Raw genomic sequence first — 22,195 nt, 5'->3', positions numbered from 1 at the left:
TAGAAGCGAGAATCTTGAACTGCACGCTTGCTTAAAAATCAATAAACTCCGAGTGAAATGCAAGAAGCGAATTTGAGTGAAGTTTGACTTGAAGTTTGACTTTGTCAAGTTAGACTTCAAAAAAAGCTCGAGCAAATGCGTAAACAAAATTTAAAAATTTCAAGATCGCGCATTACAAAGTCAAACTTGAAAAACTTAAATGATGTTGGTTTGTTGGCGTAATCGGAAAATAAAACTTTGCAACCAATAGCGGCAGAGTATTTGTGAAGGGAAAGCCTATTAAATAAAACAAATTTATAATTTATTTTCAAATATTATATCTGAGTTTTATACTTTGAAATAATAACTTACAAAAATATATCAAAAGCTGTTACAAAAATAACAAATTTTACTTTTTTATTTTATTTTTATTAAAACTTGGTAATTTAATAAAACACTGGGTTTAACTGAAAATGCTCGTGTTACCTTCTATTTAGTCCAAGGCTTTAACACGTAACAGCTACTTAACATTCGACGTAAATACTTCAGGGGTTAGGGTAACAGCACTTAACTATACGTAACAGCAATTTAACATTCAAATGGCATATATGCTATGCAGTTATCAGCAAAGCATATATGTCGAAATATGTCAAAGCATATATGTCGAATTATAGCAACCTTGTTGCTATAATTCATTTATTTTGTTGAAATTTTTATTATAAATAATTTTTACTCCAGTAAAGCTGCAAAGCAAACATTAATTACGTTAATTACGTTAACTAATAATGTATGTAAGCAAACACTAATTACGTTGGGAGTTTGACTTTTTTTGTTATAACGGTTAATAAGTCAGTAGTTGAACGATAGGATCAAAATCTGTATAGATCTGAGACGGATCTAGCTTTTTTTGTTCTTTGAGATAATCTCCAGACACGGAGCAAACTCCAAACATTTGTGCGTTTATACTTATGTCAAATAAGGATGCTTTGCAAAAAAATGCCCCTCAATTTAAAATAATTGAGGGGCAATGCAATTTTATGAGGATAATGCAATTTTAGAACTTTTATTAAATTTTCAAAAAGCTTAAAGTTACGTTTGTATCAATAGTTGTATCCTAAAAATGTCCACAAGTAAATTTTTAAGAACTATTGATACAAAACAAACTTAGCTTTCTTTCTTGCTCTTTACATATAACATTTAACAATATCAACATTACTATATACCAAATTACCAAATAAGTCACTGAAGTTCATATTTGAAGTAAGGTCTCCTGAAATTATCAGAAAACTTAAAGTACCAGAAAAGCCAAAAAAATAGCATAAGTAACATGACGTTAAAATGAAAATTTAAAAAAATATTGACAATGAATAAAAATATTAAACACAATTTTAAGGATTATTTTATAAGAGAATTTCTATGTTTTTGAATGTTATTTCTATTTTGCAAGATAATACTTTTTTTTCAGATTGAATTCTTTCTTTACTTTATCAATAATCTTTACTTATCAATAATCTAACTTTATCAATAATTCTTTCTTTACTTTATCAATAAAAAAGATTTTCTTTGTTGATACTTTTTGATTGTTTATGTTTTTTTTCTTTGATAAGTTAAATATTTATAAAAAGAATTGAGTCACTATTTTAATTTTTTTTTTGTTTCTCCAACAAAATCTCTTGTAGATGCTTCGGAGCTATTTTTACTCATTATAATTTTACGTTTCATCGTATACCCAAAAAGGTCATTTTGTAGAAAGACAATGTTGTGATGTAAATCAAGATAGAATAATGTCTATAAAAACTTTCGGCTTTATTTGTAGAAAGATATTGCAAAGAAATTCTTTTTTAAAATTCCATACCAATATTCTACTGTCACACTTGTCCTGATAATATGGGACGTTGTCTCCTACAAAATGGATGTACTAAGTAGCTTCTGAAACCTGTTTAATGACTGAATTGGTAAAAACTCAAGATCCTTGAAAACATCTAGCCCATTGAATACTTGCAGACAAAATTTCTTTTGAAGGACCTTTAATTATCTGGCAGCTCAAAGAAAAATATCATTTTTTGTTTCGATACTATTCTGCATTTTCTACTTCAGGACATGTTATAAGATATGTTCCATCAATTGTTCCAATATATCCAGGAAATCTTCAAAGTTCATAAATCTGAAAAATTTTAAAATACTGTTTATATATAAATAAAACTTCAATTTCATAGAAAGATAGCTTATATATATATCCTCTATATTATTATATAAAAAATATATATATAAATATTTTTTTATATAATAATAATAAATATATAATTAAATTTTTCAGTTTACATTTATTTCATGTCATTATCATATGCATAAAAACAGTTATACAAAACTGATTAAACTTTATTTGACAAAAGAGTTCGTTAAAACAGCTATTATGTCGCAAAAATAATATATTTATTTCTTGCTCTAAGAGTGCATATATCTTTAAAATATTTAATAATGGGTTATTCATACGACAAAACGTAAAACATAAGGTATTATAAACGTTAAGTTCATAAACGTTTAAAACATTCATATCTTTGAATAAAGGTTTCGTATTTGAAAAACGATTTATAAAATACATTACGCGCATTGCATGTTTCTGATGCTTATAAAGACGTCGTAACTTACTTTTACCTGTACTTTCCCAGGCAATATTGGCATAGTTTATATAGCTATGAAAAAATGAGTAGTATAGTTGTTTTAAACTATACTTATTTAAATCATTTCTAGCCTTCTATAGGGTTCCAATATTTTTTTCAACTTTTGTTGATGTTTAATCAATACAAGTTTTCCAAGACAGATTTTCATCAAGATAAATACCACGGAACTTAACAATTGAATCTTCTTTAACTTCTACTCTATCAACAAAAAGTTTAGGCAAATCTTTTGGCAAAATACCTTTTTTTTGTTGAGGAACGGAAAAGAATCTATTTTGTTTTGTCAAAATTTAAGGGTAATTTATTGCATTTGAACCAAGTATAAATTTTTATAAGTTCCTTATTCATATTTAAGAAAAGTTTGTTTCTGTCTTTGTCTGATGGAAATAAATTGGTATTGTCAGCAAACATGGTGCTCATAAGATCGAAAGCTTTATTTAAATTATTAGTTTATACTAAAAAAAAGGAGTGGACCAAGGATAGAACCCTGCAGAACACCACATTTTATTTCAAATAATGTTTTATTTTTGAGACCAATAGAAAGTAGTTCATCCCTAGCAGTAAACGAACTGCTTCTTATTTGGCAAGTAGCTTGTGTACCATTTTATCAATTTACTACTTATTCCGTAGAAGTTTTTTAATATAAAAAATTGTGATTGAAAGTGTCAAAAGTTTTTGATAAATCGATATAAACATGAAGTGTATATTGTAATGATTGCCGCCGAGAGGGAGGGGGGGGAGGGTCGCGAGGGACAGTTTGTCCCGGGCGGCAGATATCCAAGGGGTGCCAAATGACTAACTGCAAAGAATTCAACATAGAATGTATCAAATGTTTTGGATTTGTGGGTCTTCAAACTAAATCTGAAGGATAGTTATGATAAGCTTTGTTTTAGTTGCGCAGTCATGTTTTTGCAGTCTTTTTTTATTACAATTGCCCAGATATTCTCAATTTGATTGAAATCTATGGAGTTGCCATTTTAGTGTTTTAATACTAATTTCTTCCATGAATTTCTTGATTTTTTTGGATGTATGGCTTGGGGTTAAACCCTGCTGCAATATTCCGTTTTCATTTGGAAACACTTTATCATCTCTGGAATTAAATGTGTTTGCAGAACTTCAATATAAGTATCAGAGTTCATCGTGTTAGTAACCAGATCCAACAGCAGAGAAACAATCCTAAAACATCTTCTTTTCTGGATTCTTGGTATACTGTTCAATGTGTCCAGTAGGGGGTTGATTTTTCAACTTTTGTTTTTAAAAATCAATGGGTATATTTTTAAAAGCTGACATTTTTATATTTATTTATAAAAATGTATACCTTAAGACATTTGATTGCAAAAATATCACCCGTAAATATGAAATTGTAATATGAAAATAAAAAATTGTAAATGTTTTTTTACAATTTTTAATGTGTAGCACGAAGATATTGTAATTATAATAGTTACAATATCATTGGTGTAGCGTGATACAAATAAACAAACATATAAGTATATAAGTTTGAGTATACATTGTTTAAATGCATCCGATGTTATCAATTTCTGCAAGCACAAGATTGAATTATTGTCATTAGCAGTCAAGATAAACGTGTTCCAATCAAGGTGATTTTTTGTGTTTACTAGATTTTATTTTAATTTTGCATGTAACTTAAAATTATTTCAATTTACTTTATATTTCAGAATGTCCAGAATAAGCTCCAAGATAGCTAAAAAACCTGAAAATATCAAAGCCTGGACAAAAAATCTAGTCCACTTTGAGAAATCAAAATCAACAAGATCTCACATACACAAAGTTTTGAAGCCACTTGGCATTATGAATAAAATGCCAAAAGCATATTCTGTTATTGGTCGGTATAATTACTTATCAAATTTAGAGAAGTCAGTGTATTCCAGGTGTAAAATGGTTGGCGCAGAATTATCTGATTTATGGCTTAAACTGAGTTTACCAAAAATTAATGAAAGGTCTATAACAAAAAAAGTAGAAATTCTTATTAAGAAATATCATTCTGTTCAAAAATCCAAACAATGTTTTGAAGAAAAGTGGGATTATTTATTTGATATAACCAAAGTGAATGGTATCTGGCTTAGCAATGAAGATAAAGAATTTTATATATTACAGGTGAAAACTGATGGTCAAGCTGGTTATTGCACATCAAAAATTGTTAAAGTATATTCATCTAAAGCTGGCAAGAAGAGAACTATCATAGCTGAAACAGGTACAGTAGAGGTCAGTGATGACAATAAAGGAGACAATGAACAAGATGATGAGCAAGATTCTGATTATAATTCGCCAGGCCAAAAAACAAAGAGAAAATATGAGAACACTACTGTTGCTGTTAACTTAGTTAAGAAGTCAAAACTAAGTATTAAGAGATCAGCAGAAGTTTGCAAAAATTTATCTGAATGTGGTGTTAATGTGCAAGCACCATCCAAATCTGGGGTTTAAAGAGCTACAATGTCAGAAGCTCAAAAAATGATGATTGGGTGTTGCATTTTGATGGTAAAAGAATTTCCGGGATTGAGTATCAAGTCTTGATTTTAAAAAATGCAGAAAAGGAGGTCAAGTTAGCCATTTTGAAACTGGGTGATGGTAAAGCTAATAGTATTTACAGTGGAATAGCTGAAGTGCTAGATAAATTTCAACTATGGAGTAGTATTAAAGTTATAATATCTGATACCACAAGTGTTAATACTGGAAGTAAAAATGGAGTTGTAAGCCAACTTCAAAGAGAATTTAAATAAAAAAAAACTTGAACCAGTTCAATTTATGGGTTGTCAGCATCATGTGTTAGACACAATTTTGAAGCATTCCATGAATGAAATTTTAGATGAAGGAAAAAGCTCATCACCAGAAATACATTACAAATTTATTGTAAACCTTCAAAAAAACTATGAAAATTTAAAATCAAACTTTAAGCAAGGTGAAAAAATTTGTGAAGTAAAGACTAATAAATGGAGAGATGATATGGACTTTTTGTTTGAGTTGGTACAAAGTTACCGATACATGAAGGTGAATGGTAGCTATCCGGCTATAAAATTTAAAAGTCTGCCATCATTGAACAATGCCAGATGGAATTCAAAAGCAATCTATGCTCTTTTGGCATATATTTTAAATGAGTCGAATAATAATCAACTTCGCATGGTTTGTGACTTCATTACATCAGCCTGGTCTGATATATGGTTTTCTGACATGCAATACTCAGAACATAATTTTAACAATTTAGAGCAAGCAATAACTTCAACTACAGCCATGAAAACCTTGAAAACATTTTGGTCCCAGGAGCCCAGTCGCATACAAGGAATTCAGAGATCTAATATCTGTGCGGAAAGAGCTATAAAAATTATGCAAGAAATTTATGCAAAAGATATTGACAAGATGAACTTCAGATTTATTCTGCACAACAACTTTTAAATTGCACAAACAATTGATCTTTGTATATTAATGAACAGAAAGTTTTGTAAAAATAAATTGCTATTTTTCTGTTAATTTGTCGATTTTTACGTTATATTTTTTTACTTACGGGGGACATTTTTGAAACTTTAGTCAGTAAAACTTTTGCAATTGGTAATCTCATGTAGAATGTCAGATTTTGGCACTATACCCATGTATAGTTGTAAAAAAATCAACCCCCTAGTGTCCAGGTCTTATAGACTCACCATCAGAGCGACAAACAAACTTTGATCGCTGGCCATGCACTTCAAAATGTGATTTGTCCCAAAATAAAACCTGCAATCGATAAATAAACAAGTTAACATTTATCAAGACCGTTATTAAAGAAAATAAATTAACAATTATCAGGTCTCTTCAATTTAATATCTTCTGTGTTTAAAGATAGATTTCATAATATAATAAATAAAATAACTGTAAATTTAACAATTACAACTTTCTCAAATTTTTTTTAGTCCACTTTTTGTATTTCTTTGCCCACTAAAGACTCTTCTTTTTCATGGTTTCTGTAAGTAATGGTTTTTTAGTAGGTTTTGAAGCAATTAATTTGCACTATACTGTATGAGATTTTATTTTGTGTTGATGTTTTAACAATAAAATATAAAAAACAATGTATTTGAAGAAAAATGGGAAGAATCTGCAATCGGGCGTCATAAAAATAAATGTCCATACAATATATGAAGTTCAGTTTAACAAATGCAGACCGAGGAACGGAGTTATAAATTAAGATGAATCAGTAGCATAAAATCGAAATGCAAATGACAGTTGTTGTACTGTTGTATTAATGTATTTATATAGTATATAATAATGATTAATTTGAATTTCACTAGAAAATTCTATAAAACTTTTCATCACATTTTTACAAAATGATAATGGCGAATTGTTTTTTTATTTCAAGTTTGATTTTAAGACTGGTCGGTACCGAACTTCAAAAAACGACTTGAAATCTGATTTTCCAATAACGAATTCATTTCAAATTTGCTTCTTAAATTACACTTTAGTCAGACTTCAGATTTCACAGTGGGTCAGAATTCACTTTTACTGGACAAAATTCATAACTAATTTAAGAATAGGGCTATATTCACTAAAATTAGCATGAGTACTAATATCAAGTCTGCGCTTTTTATGAAGGCAAAAATTTTTTATTTCGTTGCTATGGATACCTTTATTTTGCTTAGCAACAACCTATTTTTGGTATTTGCAGTTATTTTACGAGTGCTATTTTCACTAAATTTGGCATGAGATCACATTTCCAATATGAGATCACATTTCTTATAAAAGTGATAAATTTTTATTATTTAGTTGCTATGGATACTTATATCGCTTACTTACCAGATACTTTCCTTAGTTACAAAGGGGTAAATTGATTTTTAAAAAAAATTTTATCGAATTTTCGACCCACCTGTATTGAATAACAATTAAGTATTTAGGTAAATAATGGTTTAGCAATAATCTAAACAAATAATTGTGGAAGAAAACATTGTCAACATAAAATTTTATTAAAAATTATAATTTAAGATTATAATTATTATATAAAAATTATAATAAGAAAATATTGTCAACATATAATTTTATCAAAAATTATAAAAAAATAATATCGTTTAAAGATTGTTTAAATAATTGTAAAACATCTGAAGGAAATGTTTTATGATTTGTTAGGCTTGATGTTGACTAACGCAGTGATGAAATAACAGGATCACTGGAAACTAGGAGTCTATTGATTTGATTAGTATTTGTTGCTCTGCTGTCTCTTTTTCGGCTGAAATTTTCGCAATAAGATTTGAAGTAAAGTGTTTATTTCTAGCCTCTTGAGCTTCTTCGGACATAAGTTCGATGGGTAATGTACGGCTTTTAATTATGTGATGCCCATGTATCAATGCTTTATAAACTGATTGAGCCATGTAATACCATGGATAAAGAGACACATATAGTCTAACAGTGTCAAAACAATGATCAGTCTATTTCATATCCTAAAGAGAGTGTTACCACGGTAATGTAAAATCTGAATAAAAGGTTTTGATATTTTTATAAATGCTTTAGCCAGTAGCATCATCAAAACCTTACATGTGAGTGTGATTGCTTTTATTGATTTGTCGTTCAATATTGAGTGCCTCAGCACAGGTTCCTGAAGCGCACAGATTCTTTGTAAAGTATGAATCATTAAATCTTTTAAATGAACTGAAATAAAACTGTTATATTTTCAGAATAACATATCAATTTTGCAACTTTGACCTCTTTGTAAGCGGGGTAGATGTTATATTCTTTCACCAAAGGCTCTGCTTTTAATCAATTTATATGAAGCTTGTGTTAGGCTGGCATCAACTATTAAAGACAGTGCTTTGTCTGTTAAATAATTACTTGCTTTATCTGTATTTGAAATATTTAAAACGTCCTTGGCAGCAATAACAATAGATTCATCTCATAGTTTTTTACTATCAGCAAAAAATAATTCATTGGATGAATGAGATTCAAGTATACCAGATGTACGCCATTTTTTAGTTTTAGTATAACTATCATCAAATGTAACTGGTTTTCAACCACGTCTACTTGCAGTTGGTTCATTGTCTTTTACTGACAACTAAGTGTTTATTAAGCCAGTTCACAAACTTCTTTTCAAAATTTTTGACAGTATAGTTTGCAGAATTCCACTTTTTTTTATACAAGTTAACAAATCGTTGAACAGCATGCCCAAAATCAACGTCTTTAAATTCAGAAACTTTTGGCTGAATAAATTTCTTCAGTAATATTTTGTTTTGAAATACTAAGAAATACTTGAAATACTACAGTTCTTTTGGAGAGAATTATGAATGTCAAAGTTTAATAAAACCATATCTAAATAATTCTTCTAACAAATATTTTGTATTTAAAAGGGTAATATTATAATATATATGCCGCATAGGGTACTAATTCTTGTTAGTAATTAAGTTACGACAAATGTTAGTAATTAAAATTAAAAGTAATTAAATTACTGTTAGTGTTAGTAATTGAATTACAAACAACTACCGAAAATATGTTGTTGCTATGCTATGCAAAGTAAGGTATCCATAGCAACAATAAAGTTAACGTCATAAGAATCGTGAATCTTATTTTAATACATACGCACAATATTGTGTATTTAGCGCAAATAAAATACTGTAAAAATAACGTTAATGTCAAAATGGATTGTTGCTATGCAAAATTAACTACCATAGCAACCAGTTAAAACATAAATAAAATCTGAACGGGGATTTAAGGGGACGAGCAATCAATGGAAACTCGATTGAAGCATCATATAGTTCAAATAAATATAAGATAGCACACAGCAAATTGTGGTAATTATTAGTTATAGTGCGGCAAAAAATATATTTCTTAAAGATTTTTTTTTAATCTGTGATTTTCAAAGTATAACTGAGATAACATGCTATGACAAATTTTATTTCACACAATGGTTTTTCTTATCTCTAAATACTCCAAAATAAAATGTACTAATTTTTTGTTTTAAAATCGTAGATGTAATTAAAATATCATACAACGTTGATGTAACAAAAGTTACTAATTTATATATATTTTTTAATTTTTTTAATTTCAATATTCAAATGCTCAGAGTCCTGGTAACTAAGGGTAACTTTACTTAAAATTATTACTTGTACTATATCTAAATATTCCACGAAATGTATAATCTATTTCAGAATACATTTGATTTGATTTGATTTAATAGAAATAAATTACCAATAAATTTCTCCAAATATATATAGATACTAAAATTATAAAAGTTTTTAAGATTAGACAACTAAAATTTTTTTCCATTTTGTCCACCTACTGGCCCAGTGTGGATTTGAAGTATAAATAGAAATTTGCATTTGGAAAAAAAAAGTAAGCCGTTCTTAAGTAAGCTGTTCTTAAGTAAGCTGTTACTTGAAAACCGCTTTGCATTTGCTCAAATTTCAAATTTGAAGTATGACTTCAAATTTAAAGTTTGCTTCTTGCATTCCACACTTAATGTTGTTTGTTTTAATGATTTTTTTAAATTAACGCTGAACTCATGTTTGTTTTGCGCGAACAATAAAATAAATTGGCATGACAGTAGTAAGTAACAAATTAGTAGTGACATTAACGATAAATTAAAAAACTTACATTTAGGAGAATTTATGTTTCCAGAAATGTAAACTATATTTTGCACTGTTAATTTGAATTTTAATATTTTTTTTTGAAAATGTCAAAAGAACTGTCAGGTGCTCAGAGAAGAAAATTAGCCTAGTACTCTGAAGAAGCCCATGAAGTGTGTTAAGTATAGTGTCAAAGCTTACATATTTTTTTCGTTTTTTTAAGTTCTTCACAACCTTGTAAATCAAATATTTTATGTGATAAAAACTCCTTAAAAACTTTTAGTGAGATCTCCACTAAGTCTAAATCTAACCAAGAGGTAAAAAATTGAGTGACCTCTTTTGTATAATTCAACAAGAAACGGTAACAAGTGAAGAGGACTTATATACTCTCCAAAAACTGATTCAGCTTCCATTTGTTTGACCCAACTCCAAATCATTATTTGGAAAAAAAAGAAGCTTTCAACAACTGGAAAAAGTTCACAGAGTGAACCTACATGCATGAGACATCTCCATCTTTAAGCAATAACACATTTTTAGTGACCATGTCACTAAAAATCTCAAAGCACTAATCGTGAAGCAAGTTTGTGAAACTAAGGAGGTATAATAGCTTAGCTGGAGGGAGAACAAAGCCGAAAATGAATTAAAATCGCGTTACAGTCTTTGTAATATAATTATTTCAGAAGCAAGTCAAAATGGCGCTTTCGCAAAAAAATGAAAAACTTTAAAACGTAATCAATAAGCTTCGAGAGTTGTAATCGAAATGGATTAATAAAAGAAAAGTTTTAGATATGTTTTTAACAACTATTCGATCAATCAAGAAGTTAATTAAAACAAAAATCACGATTAAGGCGAAGTAATTGTTTCTTGCTTACCTCAATTATAGGTATAAATATCAAAGTGTAAATTTTCTTTTAATTATTACTACAATTATCAACATGTTTTATCTTTGTTTATTATTATAACCTGCAAATTGTAATTTATACATGTTTATTTTTAATGTATTTCAATGTGCTTTAAATTCATTACACAATTAAAGTGTGTAGAGTAAAAGTGGGTCACTCTACCTTAATCTCTTCTACCTATTTGAACCTTATATTTTGCTTGCCTGTTCAGCTATAGGTTAGTTACGCTCTTTAAAACTGTTATTTCGGCCAGGAACTTATTAAATCCCTCCAGGATTTTATTTTGTGTTGGAGTAGTTTTTGTCGGATTTTATTTTGTGTTGGAGTATTTTTGCCGAACTAAAAATCAAATATAGAAATATAAAACTTTTTTATTGTAAACCCGGCAATTCAATCATCAATCATAAATATTCTGAAAATAAATTTTCACGGCTATTTACAAATAGTATTGAAATACTAATCTCAAGTAAATACCTTCAAAAAATAGTTTATTTATATACAATTAATCTTAGTAATAATAATAATAATAATATTAATAATAGTAATAATAATAATAATAATAATAATAATAATAATAATAATAATAATAATAATAATGATAATAAAGTAATTATAATAATTTAAATAAATCGGTATAACTTTCCATACATCAATCGTTTTTACATACAAAGTTACAGTTACAAACAGTAATGAACTGACAAAGTGTAACAATTAACGATGACATAAAAACGACTATTGCTAAAAAAATTATAAAGATTTAGTAAATGTATTAATATAATCATAGTTGTTTTAATATAATAATCAAAATATTTGCAAATATTATAATCAAATAAATAAACAGAAAAACACTGCCAAAATCAAAACAAAACAAAAGTTACAACAAACATTTCAAACAAAACAAAAAATTACCTTTGTCAAAAAAAAAAAAACCAAAATAAAAAACTAAGGATTAAAAAAGATAATAATAATACTCGGTAGAATAAAACATATATAATAAATGGCTAAAATGAAAATAAAAACAAATTATATATAACTGTATACAAATTTATATATAACTAAAAACAAATACTAACTAAAAAAAAAATAATAATAAATGACTAACAAAAAATAGTAAAACTATATACGCTAAAAAACTGAAGAAAAATAAATAAATAATAAAATAAATAATCCTAAAAATAAAAAATACTATCAAATTCTTATTTAGACAATTATTAGTTAAATTTTAATCTATAAATTTATTATTAGTCGTTCAAAAGCACAACAAAAAAATAACAATAAACTAACTCAAAATATTATTTACGAATTTCTTAAACTTCCATCTTTTATTTGCAATCGTTTATAACGTTTTGAAACAATATCATTGGATGATTTTTGTTATACGTGAAATGTGATTGGTTAACTTTAATTATGATAATTACGCAATGTTAAATAAAAAATTATTTTACTACAAAGACTGTTCCCTGAAAAATGACGCCTTTTACCTTCGTTCTCACTCAAGCAATGATAACTCCTTAGTGAAACCAGCTGGGAAGTTATGATAAATTCCATATCAATTTGATATCAATACAGTGGCATTATGGAAGCTCTGAAACAGTTTAGTGAACAATCTGATTATGCATCAACTTCATCAGAGGCAAAGTCAATGCAGATGAATATAGAAGGTTTCTCACTTTTAGTAAGCCTAATAGTCTGGCATAACCTGTTTTTTTTTTGTTTTTTTTTAATTCTGTTTCAAATAAACTTAGTGAGAAAAATTGTTCAGGGGAGGTCGTCAGACATTTTTTGACTTCTGAGCAGCTAAAAAGTTGCATTAAGTTTGTGGAGAACTTTTGAGAAAAAGGGTTAAGTGGCTTAATTTCTAAAGCAAACGAAATAGCTAAGGAAGTTAGCATCAAACCACTGTTTAGAGAAAAGCGGTAGAGAAATTAGAAAAGTTTATTTTTTTATGAAAAAAAAGAAGAATACAAAGAATCTTAAAAATTTTTTTTTTTGGCTCCAATTGACACAATGAGTCATCTTTAAAAGACAGGATGGAAAAGTTCTCTGAATACAAGTCAAAGTCGGGATTCCTATTTGACCTAAAAAAACAACCAGCAAAGGAAAAAACTTAAAGAGGGATGTAAATTGTCACAAGGACATCTGACTGTGAAAAACATTTCACATATAAATGGGAAAGAATGGTAAAATAAACTTATACACGTCAGTTTGTCAAATACTGTTTTTGAAAAAATGGTGCGAGCAGAAGCATAAGGCGGCCAACAAGACACTGTCACCATTAGAAGCATTCAATATAATTAGAAAAGACCTTTTACTAATCTGTGGATAGCACTTCGCATATTGCAGACAATTTCATTGACATTCTCTGTTAATTTCTATAGAAATTCCAATAGAACTTTTTTTTCTACTTTTAATTTTATAGAAAATAACACATTCTATAGAAATTTTATAGAATTTAATAGAATTTCTATTGACCATATGTTCCAAAAGTTTAAAGAAATTCAATAAAACTTTTTTTCCTGGGAGTGGTCAGCTGTGAACGTAGTTTTAGCAAGTTGAAGTTAATTTAAACCTACCTACGCACATAACGCAAGAAAGATTGACGTCGCTTGCGATACTCTCCATTGAAAACAAGAAGGCGAAAAAAATCAACATTGGAAAAATTATTAAACAACTTTCCTTAGGAAAATCTCGAAGAATATTGTTATAAATTTATCTATTTGCCAGTAATTCAAGTTCATTCAGAATTACATTGTTTGAACTATTTATTTTCCTTAACTTATTACAATACTTGAATCGAATGTATATATATTTATTCTTATGATATCTATAGATAGGTGGTGTATGTATTAAAGTATTGATGGCAGCACAAAAAGCTGGCACATAAAATGTTAACAGATTACGTAAGATTGAAGTCCAATCAAACCTTATGTTAAGTTTAATTTTAAAAATCACACACTGTATGTTAAATAAAATGTATATTTTTGTTCATTTAATTTTTATGATACAGACTTGTCTAAATCATACAGTCTGTATAACAGAATAAATAAACAGAAACAAATCATTTTACATTAAAAAAATTGAATGATAATTGAATTTTTCAAAATATAAGCAATAAACATAAAACTCTTTAGAATATCTGAGGGTTGGTTTATTAAAACTAAATTAAATTAATTTAGTGTTGTTTTTTATACATATCATCCCCTCAGTATTATCTTGTTCTATCTACAAATGTAATAAATAAAATGTTCTATCTAATATATAAAATAAATACAATATATATCGTACACCCAGATCAAGGGTGCCACAAGTCAAAAATTATGGATATTGAGTTATGAATGTTATTTGATAGTATGTAATGTATTGTACATGGTGACAAAAACCACAAGCCTAAAACGAATGTTTACAAAATGACAGATACAAATGGCACTCTTAGTTGGAAAAAAATATTAAAAACTTAAAACTTCAACCCTGGTTTTCTCAGTTTGACACTTTTGGACTTGTGGCACCATTGATCTGTGTGTACGATATATATATATATATATATATATATATATATATATATATATATATATATATATATATATATATATATATATATATATATATATATATATATATATATATATATGTATATATATATATATATATATATATATATATATATATATATATATATATATATATATATATATATATATATATATATATAAATACAATGTTCTACCTGATATAATATATTGTATTAGATAGAATATTGTATTTATTTATATATAATTTTTTATTTATTTATTTTACATATTAGATAGAACATTTTATTTATTACATTTGTAGATAGAACAAGATAATACTGAGGGGACGATATATTATATATCAATATATATTAAAAGTGTTTATTGTTTTGGTATATCGCGTGAGGATTTTTCCCCCTCTCCTCCTTTCCCATAATCGCAGATTTTGGCTTTACTTTTTATAATACCAATTTAAGGCAGTTAGATATCTAGTTATTTTTAATAAATCGTTGGCGGCAACTGATTCAGTCTTTGAAATATCATTATTCAAAAAAATCAATTTATTGAACTTAATTTTTATAATATTTGTTCTTTTAGTCAGACTGCCAAGCCATGAGATCTTGAAATAGAGTACAAGTAATATTTTTTAATTGATTCTAATACCATCTGATATTCTGAATCGAAATAGGTAGGGTGCCAGAGTTATCCCATGGCCAACTTTAAACATCGAGGGTCTAAACTCACAGAAAAATAAAAACCACCCATTTTATTGTAAAAACAATGGGGTTCGGCAAATAAATATACGAATTTAAAAAAGCACTAGCTGAACTTAAGCGTAAAAAACGTAACATCATATCCAACATATTGGGTATGATGACTATTTATGTTATGAATAGTATAAGTACATCTTTTTTTTTCAAAAGATAGCTTTATTTAACTATTTCTTCGTTCGTGTATACAATTACAACTTTTGGTCACAAAATAACTTTGGTGCAAATATCGTCATATAAATTATATGTGTAATTTTTTATATATATTTAGGTTAAGTAAAAAGTAATATATTTTGAAAATCAAATCAGTAGATAGTAGCACATTTCTAGCTTTTAAACGTGCATTTAAAATAAATTACTTAAGTTCAGTAATTTATTAAGTTCAGAAAAGTAAAATAATATAGAAAAAAAGTTATTTTTTTTTAGTTTTATTTTTATATTTTTTAGAAATTAATTAAAATGTAAAAAAATGACAAAATTTTTGTGGGCGTTTTGGAAAGATTTAATTTTATCCAGACACATTGCGTGCTTGATCTGTTTTTAAATTATTAAAAATTAATTTTTACATATAAGTAATTCATTTAACTAATCGGTTTTCAAAAATAAAATATACTCAATTAAAAATCTGAAAAGTCATTGCCATGATAATATATTAATGGCAATATATTATATTAATACATTAGGTATTATATTACATTTAAAATACGTTATTATCAATATATTTTGGCTTAATTCATGGCTTTATTAAATATGCACGTATTACGTGTGCTATGATGACTCAGCTATTAAAAGTTTGCTTATCTAAAAAAAAGATTTCAAAAACATGTTTGCAGAATTAAAAAAAACACAATAAAAAATGACGCAGACAGGTAAAACTTTATTAAGAAACGTAAAATAAATGAATGTATATGTGTATATATGCTGATTTAGCTTTGCATTATTGAGTTTCATTTAATTTTGCTTTGTTTTTTCAGTATTGCTGAATTTGCAATAAAAGAAATTAGTTACAAAAGTATTATTAAAAGCAGTCATTTTTACCAAATTCCCCAAACGTTTGGTCCTAAAAAGACGTCTTATGAACGTTCAAAAGACGTTCTGAACGTCTTTTGAGCGTTCAAAAGACGTCTTTTTAGGACTAAATGCCGGCTGAGACATTTATTACTCAATAAATTATTATATTATATAGTATATAATATAATAGTTTATTGAGTAATAAATTATTACTCAATAAATCATTATATTATATACTGAGATATTAATTACTCAACAAACTATTATATTATATAGTATGTATTGTAATACGTTGCTTTATATATTTTTTGCCATCAGATAAACTATATCATCACAAACTGTTTTAGATAAATAAAAAGTTTTACTTGAACCAATACGACCAGTAGCGTAGCGACGGGTCCCCAGGGCCCGCACCCGTCAAAGGGCCCAGAGTTATTAGGGGCCCAAGTAAAATTTTTTCGATTTTTTTTTTTTGAAATTTGTCATTCTTAAAAATAATATGCATATATATAAACATAGCAACATTAGCAATTTTTGCTATTATAATATAGCTTAGAACTATTACTATATAGCTAAGAACTAAAAACTCTTTTTCAGACAATTTTTTAGCTTTAATAATAATGTTGACAAATACTTCAAATAGTGAGCTTTTTATTTATTTATATCAAAAAAATTAAAACAAACTGTATTAACTAACAAATATATAATTTAGTTAAGTGGTAATTATGGTGTCGTAAGGTTTTAACGCAAAGTACGATAGTGAAGCTATTGTATTAAAACAATAACTCACTTTAAAAAAAAGATTGCTAAGACGGACGTAGAGGTGACAGTGTAGCCATCTTCATTACTGATGTATTTATCTCTCATGAAGTTAATTAGTTCTATAAAACTTTTTTCAAACAAGTTTTAGTGTCTGTAAAAGTTAACAATAAATACATACTTATCTAGGTTATACATAGACCAAATGATGCTAATTTAATATAATAAAACGCTGAATCCTTCAAAATAACTCATAGCTTAATTAGGAATCCCTATGATGGCTGCGTCATTGTCGGTTATTTTAACATATCACATTTTCTACGACCCGACACCCTACGGTTGCTCAAACCATATGTTGGACATGTTATTTACCTACACCAGTAATTCTATTTTAAAATTGTTACCTAATGCTATATTAAGTAATAATACTAAGGGCCGCTTTAGTATCACTTGAGGAATTTTAGTTTCAAAACCGTTTCCCGAAAGTGAATCTCAGTTGTTTAGTTACAGCAATATGATTACAATTCAATATCAAACTTTATTACATCAACCAACTGGAATATATTATTTCTGCATAAAACCGCGGATCAAATGTTTAATTTATTAATTTCTAAAAAATTGTACTGCAAATATTTTATCCCCAAGGTTAATAAAACAAAGAAAACGTATGATCCTTGGGTTACTCCACATATTAAAAACTTAATCCGAACAAAAAATCCGCTTGGTATATCAACTGTTTAACTAAATGAAAGAATAACAAACTTAAAATAAACTGCTATTTTCTTAATCGTTCCGTAAAAGCTTAAATATTTAAAGCAAAAAGGGCACTTTAAAAAGAAATAATATTAACATCCCTCTAAATAATTTCCATTGTTAAAAAAGTGATACTAACCTGAATGAACTTATAATGACAACTTGGGTTTTTCTATTTCAGACATTATTAACTTACCAATCTAAACCCCTACAAATATTTTTTCCATTTACAAAAATCTTTCATAACCTGGAATACTACTCACGCTCTAGAAATTAGCAAATTTTAGTCCGGTCTATAAAAAAACTATAAATTACATGCTGAAAACTCTTGACTTATTTCACTAAACTATGTTGCCTGCAAAATAATCAAAATACTTGTTAAGAACAAAATCTTTAAACACATTAACGATAATAAAATGCTCTTTGCAAATTATTATGGTTTTCTTCACCACAAATTATGTGTGACTAATCTAATAGAGACTTTTGATATTATTTCATCTTCTATAGTATTTCACCAATGTATTGATGTGATCTCAATTTTGCCAAAGCGTTGATTATCTAGTTCAAAACAGACTTATTTTTTTTTTTTTTTTTTTTTTTGTTCTTTTTTACAATATTTAATACATACTTACAAATATATCAATAAGAAAAATTACTTGCAAAGAAATCGTTAAAAATAAAAAATAAAGAATAAAGATAAAGAACGCGGATACTCAAAGAAGACCTTACAGGTCTTGTCACCGAGAGCCGCTGTTGAAGAACTTTGAACTTAATTTAGATTTTAGAAAAAACAAAAATTAATAAATACAAATTTTAAACTTTTCTTTAGTTATGGTCTTTATGGCTTGAATTAAAATACCAACTCTTCTGAACCGCATAACTCAAGCGAAAACAATAATATCATAATATTCTTGATAAACAAATACGTCTCGCATCTTACTCGCATCTATACGATCACTGATTCTTGTTACTCAAATGTATCTTACAATTACACTAATCTTAATTGTTAATTAATTAATAAATAAGCGAAAATTTCTTTTTTTATAACTTTTTTTATTTATTTATTTATTTTTGTTTTTATCTTGTTATGTATTTTTTTTATTACAAAATTAAATTCAATATTAAAAGTATATACCGTTCGTAATACAAATTATTTACAAATATTACGAATTAACGGGTGATGCTGAAGTTATCGGACAAAATAAAAACGTCAATAACTTATTTATAAATAAAAAAACAAACTATTATTATATTTTTTTTAAATAAAGCATTTATCTTTTAATAAAAATATATTATTTTTTATATGAAAAAACACCACCATCTGCAATTGATCTCAATTTTGCTCTGACGCCTTTCATATGCGACTGTAAAAAGTTTAAATCAATTTCTTGTAGTTTTAGTTTAATGCAATCAATCAAAACTTGCTCTGTTGAAGCTTGCCAATCTCCCTCGTAAACCTTCTGTGCCAAATGTCCCCAAAAATTTTCAATTGGTCGTGCTTGAGGCACATTTGGGGGATTGGATTCTTTATCAACGTAATAGACATATTGGTCCATCCAATTTAGAGAATCTTTAAAATAATGAAAACTTGCTAAATCTGGCCATAATAAATAGTTAAAGTCTCCATGATACCTGTGAATAAATGGAAGAGGTCGTTTATCTAAACATTCATTAATATAGATTGATGAATTGATCGCTACAGCCTTGGAAGTGCGAAACAATGGCTCGTACATACCACGGTCAGATATGGCTATCCACATTAATAATTTTTTTGCAAATTTCTCTTTTCCTATAAAACGAACACTTTCTGGACATGTCTTTTTGTTGTTTGTGTAGTATCCAGAAATTTCAGGCATGTTGTCCCCTGCAAAACAAAAGTATTTTTCGTCATCGATGACTAGAAGCGATTTTGTGTTATAGAGTTGGTTAACTAGTTTCCTGCTTCTTTTCTTTGCCTTTATTTGTTGTTTTATAGTGTATTTTGGAGTCTTTTCACGTTTTCTATATTTAATATTCATTTTTTTTAACTGACAACCAATTGTCGATTGATTTACACCGAATTTAATACCTATTTTACTCTGACTGACCCCTTTTCGATTGTTGATAAGTCTTGTTAATTCGGCTTTCTTTTCTCTAGTCCAGGATGTCGGAAGACCAGGGTGCTTTCTATCAGAAAACGATTGAACAGTTTCAGGTCTTTTTAGGTTATCATATATTGTACTTCGAGCAAATCCTTCCTTTTCAAAATGATTTACGATTTTTTTTTTTTTTGTATTAGGTTTATATACAAAAAACATTTTTAGTCGCTTTCGAAAAGATTCTCGTTCAGCTGCATTTAACCTCATTTTAAATAATTGTGTTTCAAATAATAAAGTTTATATTTTATAGAACGTTTATGCCTACGCATAAAACCACAAAAACTAATTATTATGCTCAAATAATGAAATTAGGATTTGTCCGATAACTTCCGCGTCACCAGTTAAAATAAAAATTAAAGTAAACAAGTAAATAATAAATCACTACTGTACAAATAATGTCAGTGTAACTTTTAACAAAATTCAAATAATGGTGTTTAAATATAGTTTCTCACATAAACTTTAAATCAATATTGTATAAAAGTAAAATATAAATGAGTCATGACAAAACTGAGTATAATTAAAAGTATATAAATATATTTTCAATTGAGAAAATTACAATTTTTAGTTTTCTTTTGAACATATAATAATTCCATTCATGCGAAAAATCAAAATTTTTTAAAATTATTTGGTTCCATAAAAAAGCTCCACGAAAAAAAATGCAAAATTTACCAAAGTTTGTTGAAATTTTGGTTGTTTAATAAAGTTATCATTTCTTAAAGAATATTTATTTTTTTCTTTTAAAGAATATAAATCAAAAAAGAAAGATGGAGATGAGTTGGTTTTACATTTAAACATTAAACAAAGAACATTATAAACATTTACTTGATACATATTAAAAACATTCATGTTAAAGAAGAGTGGCCTTGAGTGAGTAAAACGATTTTTGAAATTTATGCTTCTGCTGACAATAAAGTGGCTTTAATTTACTTTTATGGGTACTACCCCATGCAATATTAGCATAATTAATATGACAGTGAATAAAAGAGTAATATAGTTGAGTTAATGAATGTTTGTTTAAAACGCTTCTTGCTTTATATAAAACTCCAATGCTTTTTACAATTTTGTTGCATAAATGTCCGATGTGATTCTTCCATGATAGATTTTCATCTACAATGATACCTAGAAAATTTGTGAGAATTACTCTTTTTATTTGAATATTATCAATATGAAGAAGAGGCATATTACTTGGAAGTAAATGTTTTTTAAATCGTGGATGAAAGATAATCCATTTAGTTTTATCAATGTTGAGTGAAAGTTTATTTGACTTAAACCAGTCTGATATTTTTGTTAGTTTAATGTTCATATCATAAAAAAGTTTATTGATGTTATTATTAGATAGGAATAGGTTGGTATCATCAGCAAACATTATACTTGTTAATTTTGAGACTTCATGGAGATCGTTAACATAAATCAGAAATAATAAGGGCCTTAGTATAGGTCCCTGTGGAGCTCCACAGGTTATATTTTGATAATCTTGTGAAGAAGATCCGTCGACATAAACAAATTGTTTGCGATGTTTTAAATAGCTTTTTAGTAGTTTTAAAGCATTACCGGTGATAACCATAATGTTCAAGTTTTTTAAACAATATTTCATGGTCAATTGTGTCGAAAGCCATAGATAGGTCTATAAAGACGCCTAAAGTAAACTCTGACTTTTCGAATGAATCAGTTATACTACGAGTAAGATGAATTATTGCATGTTCAGTAGAGTTATTTCTTTTAAAACCGTATTGATTTACGTAAAGTATATTATTAACAGCAAGATGATTAGATATTTGGTTTAACAAAATTATTTCTAAAATTTTTGAAAAAACAGAGAAGATAGATATTGGTCGATAATTACTGACATTTGATGGTTCACCTCCTTTAAATATAGGCGTTATTTTGGCTATTTTTAATTGATCGGGGAAAATTCCTTGATTTATAGAACATTTAAAAACTTTAAAAATAATATGTTTTATGGTATCGTGTGAATCTATGACTATATTACAATTTATATCATCAGGACCAACTGCTTTATTAGTTTTAAGTATTTTAAAAGCACTTTCAAGTTCCGAAGAAGATACTTCAAATTTATCTAAGCTAGAGATTAATGGAAACACGTAGTCGTTTATTGGATTTATCATATTTGGAATATTTTTAGCTAAATTAGGGCCAAGAGTCAAGA

At 27.4% G+C, this 22,195-nt stretch overlaps 2 protein-coding genes and 1 long non-coding RNA gene across 3 annotated transcripts in view; 1 reads left to right on the top strand and 2 right to left on the bottom strand.

Annotated features, from left to right (window-relative positions):
* The window catches only part of LOC101240983 (BICD family-like cargo adapter 1), an 81,092-nt gene that overhangs the window by 5,496 nt on the left and 53,401 nt on the right, over positions 1–22,195 (top strand). The window lies entirely within an intron of this gene.
* On the bottom strand, positions 11,114–12,426 carry LOC136086533 (uncharacterized). The gene is made up of 2 exons (XR_010641398.1): positions 12,373–12,426; positions 11,114–11,427 (listed from the first exon to the last, which is right to left on the bottom strand). It is a non-coding gene; the product is annotated as an uncharacterized LOC136086533 (long non-coding RNA).
* Positions 19,183–20,235, bottom strand: LOC136086223 (uncharacterized). The gene has a single exon (XM_065808508.1). The coding sequence runs from the start codon at positions 20,233–20,235 to the stop codon at positions 19,183–19,185; it is 1,053 nt and encodes a 350-aa protein (XP_065664580.1).

This window comes from Hydra vulgaris, chromosome 10 (genome assembly GCF_038396675.1).
Source record: "Hydra vulgaris chromosome 10, alternate assembly HydraT2T_AEP".
Taxonomy (NCBI): Eukaryota; Metazoa; Cnidaria; class Hydrozoa; order Anthoathecata; family Hydridae; genus Hydra; species Hydra vulgaris.
This window is presented reverse-complemented; position numbering and strand designations above follow the sequence as displayed.